The following is a 3973-nucleotide window of genomic DNA, read 5'->3' as shown; positions in this document are numbered from 1 at the left end:
TTTAGAAATTAGAATTTACCTCGGACATAGCATTTTGAATGTAGTACTAAAAGCAAGTTGAGTCCCTGGGGAGACAATGTATTTTTAATTTATTATCAACAGTATCTACTGCATTTGCTAAAACATACTTGAAGAAGTCACCCGTGGGGTTCCCTGAAGGTACTTAAGTCTCCCCTCTCAAAATGAAATCCTTAGCTCCCATAATAGTGTATGCTCAAATGTTACCTTACTCTTCCCACTTAATATAAAAATCTTTCTGAATATGGTATATACATACATAGATTTGTTCTTTTTAAATAGCTGCATAGTAACCCAAGTTATAGAATTATCATATTTAAGGGGGGGGGAAGGTGTATGCTTTGTATGTTCATCCGAACTTTCGTGGCCAATTCTTTCTATCCAGAGATACAGTTAACATTCCAGAAGGTTTTTCAGGAGTCCCCTTTCCCGGGTCGGAGGGAATGTGGCGCCAGAGCCCGGCTTCAGCCAGTTTTCCTGGGGGCAGGTGTAGCCTTGGGCGCGGAGCCGGGGGGAGGGGAAAGGGCGGGCGTGGGGTTGAGCTGAGACTTGGGACTTGGGCGGCTGGCTGGGCGTGGGCTTAAGGACTCTCGCCCGTCCCGCCCCGCCACTCCATTGGCCACATCAGTGCAGAAAAGGGCCTGCGGACCCTGGCGCCCGCAGTGTCATTGGGCCGGCGGGACGCTGCGGGCGCGGTAGCCTGGGACTGGCCAGGAACGTCGGCAGCGGCGTAGAGCCCGGGAGACTTGGGTAGCCCACGGGGCATCTTTGTCCCTCGCTCCCACCCCCTCCCCCGGGTCGGGGGAGGCGGCGTGTCCGGCGGAGGGTTGTGAGGCGCGGGGTAGGGCTGGAGCGCCATGAGCAGCCCGGATGCGGGGTACGCCAGTGACGACCAGAGCCAGACCCGCAGCGCGCTGCCCGCGGTGATGGCCGGGCTGGGCGCCTGCCCCTGGGCCGAGTCGCTGAGCCCCCTTGGGGACATGAAGGTGAAGGGCGAGGCGGTGGCGAGCAGCGGGGCGCCGGCTGGGCCGGCGGGCCGAGCCAAGGGCGAGTCTCGCATCCGGCGACCGATGAACGCTTTCATGGTGTGGGCCAAGGACGAGCGCAAGCGCCTGGCGCAGCAGAACCCCGACCTGCACAACGCCGAGTTGAGCAAGATGCTGGGTGAGTCCGAGCTCACGACCCAGGGCGGTGGGAATCGCGAAGCCGCTTCCTTGAACCTTGGAGGGAGTGCGTGCCTTGCGCTCGAGGCCACTGATGTGGTGCCTTCACGGTCCTTCCCTGTGGCCCTCGGTTCTCCTCCCGCATCCCCTCTCCCTACTCTCCAAACGGTCTGCTTAGTCGGAGCCCGGGTAACCAGGGTGACCGGGGGCGCGGTTACAACGGCTCCGGGGAGGCGGCTTCCCTGCGCGTCCGGGCCACCGCGCGAGTATCCCGGGAACCGAGCGGGTTTGGTCCTGCCCGTTCCCCCATTCCTCCTCCCTGAGGAGAGGACGTTTTCAGTTCCTTGAAAGACAGGGAATGCGTGACCTGGGAAGCCACTTAGAGGCTAAAAGAAAGGGAGGGTTGTCCTTAGAGGACCCAAGATGTCCTGTCTTCCTCAAGTGTTTGGACTCCACTCGGTCTCTGGAGTCGCAGACTTGCCCTCTTTAACTTGACCTCTTCGCGTCTCTAGTTGCTCAATTAAAGGTTGGAGGGGAGCGGTAGGGCCTGGTGGGGCTATGGGACCTAGGAGCGGGAGCTCGGAGAGTAATCCCGGCGCCTCTCCACCTTCCTGTGCCCATGCAGGCAAGTCGTGGAAAGCGCTGACCCTGGCGGAGAAGCGGCCCTTCGTGGAGGAAGCCGAGCGGCTGCGCGTGCAGCACATGCAGGACCACCCCAACTACAAGTACCGACCGCGGAGGCGCAAGCAGGTGAAGCGACTGAAGCGGGTGGAGGGCGGCTTCTTGCACGGCCTCGCCGAGCCACAGGCCGCCACGCTGGGCCCCGAGGGCGGCCGCGTGGCCATGGATGGCCTGGGCCTGCCCTTCCCTGAGCAGGGCTTCCCGGCCGGCCCACCATTGCTGCCCCCGCACATGGGCGGCCACTACCGCGACTGCCAGGGACTGGGCGCGCCTCCGCTCGACGGCTACCCGCTGCCCACGCCGGACACGTCCCCGCTGGACGGCGTGGAGCCGGATCCCGCCTTCTTCGCCGCGCCGATGCCCGGGGACTGCCCAGCGGCCGGCCCCTACAGCTACCCACAGGCCTCGGACTACGCGGGGCCCCCGGAGCCGCCAGTCGGCCCCATGCACTCCCGTCTAGGCCTGGAACAGGCGGGCCCTGCAATGCCGGGCCACGTGGCGCCCTCCAGCGCCCTGCAGCTGTACTACAACGCGATTAGCTCGCCGGCGGCGGGCGGCGGGCGCGGCTTCTCCATGCAGCCGCAGCAGCACCCACCCGGCCCCGGGCAGCCGTCGCCCCCTCCCGAGGCCCTGCCCTGCCGGGACGGCGCGGACCCCAGTCAGCCCGCCGAGCTCCTCGGGGAGGTGGACCGCACGGAATTTGAACAGTATCTACACTTTGTATGCAAGCCCGAGATGGGTCTCCCTTACCAGGGACATGACTCCAGTGTGAATCTCCCAGACAGCCATGGGGCCATTTCCTCGGTGGTGTCCGATGCCAGCTCTGCGGTATATTACTGCAACTATCCTGACGTTTGACAGGTCCCCGATCCGATCCAGCCTGCAGGCCAGAAGCACAGTGTTACACACTTCCTGGAGGGGCTAAGGAAATCCTCAGCCTCATGTTGTTTTGTTTTGTTTTTAAGTTGCCTAGGCATATAATTTATGGTAATTTATTTTGTCTGCCACTTGAACAGTTGGAGAAAAATGTGAGGTCGTGTTTTAAGATTTGTTCAGATACTTGTTTCCCACAGTTGCGTTGTCAAAACCCTATTTCCCAGTTTAAGATGACCAGTTTTGAATGTGTCCCAGAATAACTTGCTCCATTTTCTGAGAATTTATTGATCAAAAAAACATTTTGTCCTGGGTGTGTTTTCTCGATCTTAAAAAAAAATAAAATCTGGAATCCTACGTTTTCGCTCTGCTAGTGCCTCTGTCACCAAAGCCAGTTTTTAAGATGAATGTTAAGTATTGGTAGCATTGGGAACATTTTAATGATATTTAATATATAGTTGCTGCAGATTTCTTGTTCTCTTATACTGGTGGAACTAAATAATCCAAGGATAAAATCTAAAAATGAGTGTTGGATATCTAAGGTTTTTGTTTTTTGCAAGGTACAAAAACCTCAGGGAAATGAACCTATGTTATACATTTCAGTGATCCTAGTTTCTAAAAAGTAATGGTTAATCTTAACACTCTTAAGTATTTTCAATTTTCATATATTTTTTTCACCAGAGGAGAACATTTAAGGAATTTGAGTTTTCTAGTTTGAATCTTGAGACTGGACTAAAGAGGTGTTTGGTTTTTCCTTTGTCTACATTTCACCAAGAGTCATCTGTACACTTCCTCTCAACACTGAGTTTACTGGTCCTTACATGTCTAAACCTTGGGAAATAGTGTTGCATGGTTAAAAATAATTTGAACGAATTATTCACAGGAATGAATAAAAAGAAAATGTGCATTGTGACCTTAACTTTGAAGGAAACTTGGCTTCTGAAATTTTAACAGGATGCTCTCCTATAAACTGGATACCTGGTGCATTGCATTTTCTGACAGGAGCAGTTCTTAAGCTTTGGAGAGTCCCGGTGATGATTTGTAGCTAGTGTGCTTTACAAGTGCAGCTAAAGATGTAGCACTCAGGTACACTATTCTGCCCTTGTAGGGAAGAAACCAAGTCACAGATTGTAAAAGTGAGGGTTTAGGGGCTCCTGGATGACTTAAGCCTCTGCCTGCTGCTCAGGTCATGATCTCAGGGTCCTGGGATAGAGCCCCACATCGGGGTCCCTGCTTGG

General features: G+C 55.1%; 1 protein-coding gene across 1 annotated transcript; it reads left to right on the top strand.

Annotated features, from left to right (window-relative positions):
- Positions 1 to 697: 697 nt before the first annotated feature.
- SOX17 (SRY-box transcription factor 17) lies at positions 698 to 3631 on the top strand. Its single transcript, XM_046014709.1, has 2 exons — positions 698 to 1182; positions 1807 to 3631. The coding sequence occupies exons 1-2, from the start codon at positions 876 to 878 to the stop codon at positions 2718 to 2720; spliced, it is 1221 nt and encodes a 406-aa protein (XP_045870665.1). The 5' UTR covers positions 698 to 875; the 3' UTR covers positions 2721 to 3631.
- The last annotated feature ends 342 nt before the right edge of the window (positions 3632 to 3973 follow it).

Source organism: Meles meles, chromosome 1, assembly GCF_922984935.1.
Source record: "Meles meles chromosome 1, mMelMel3.1 paternal haplotype, whole genome shotgun sequence".
Lineage (NCBI taxonomy): Eukaryota > Metazoa > Chordata > Mammalia > Carnivora > Mustelidae > Meles > Meles meles.
Note: the sequence above shows the minus strand (reverse complement) of the source record. Positions and strands in the feature narration are given on the sequence as shown.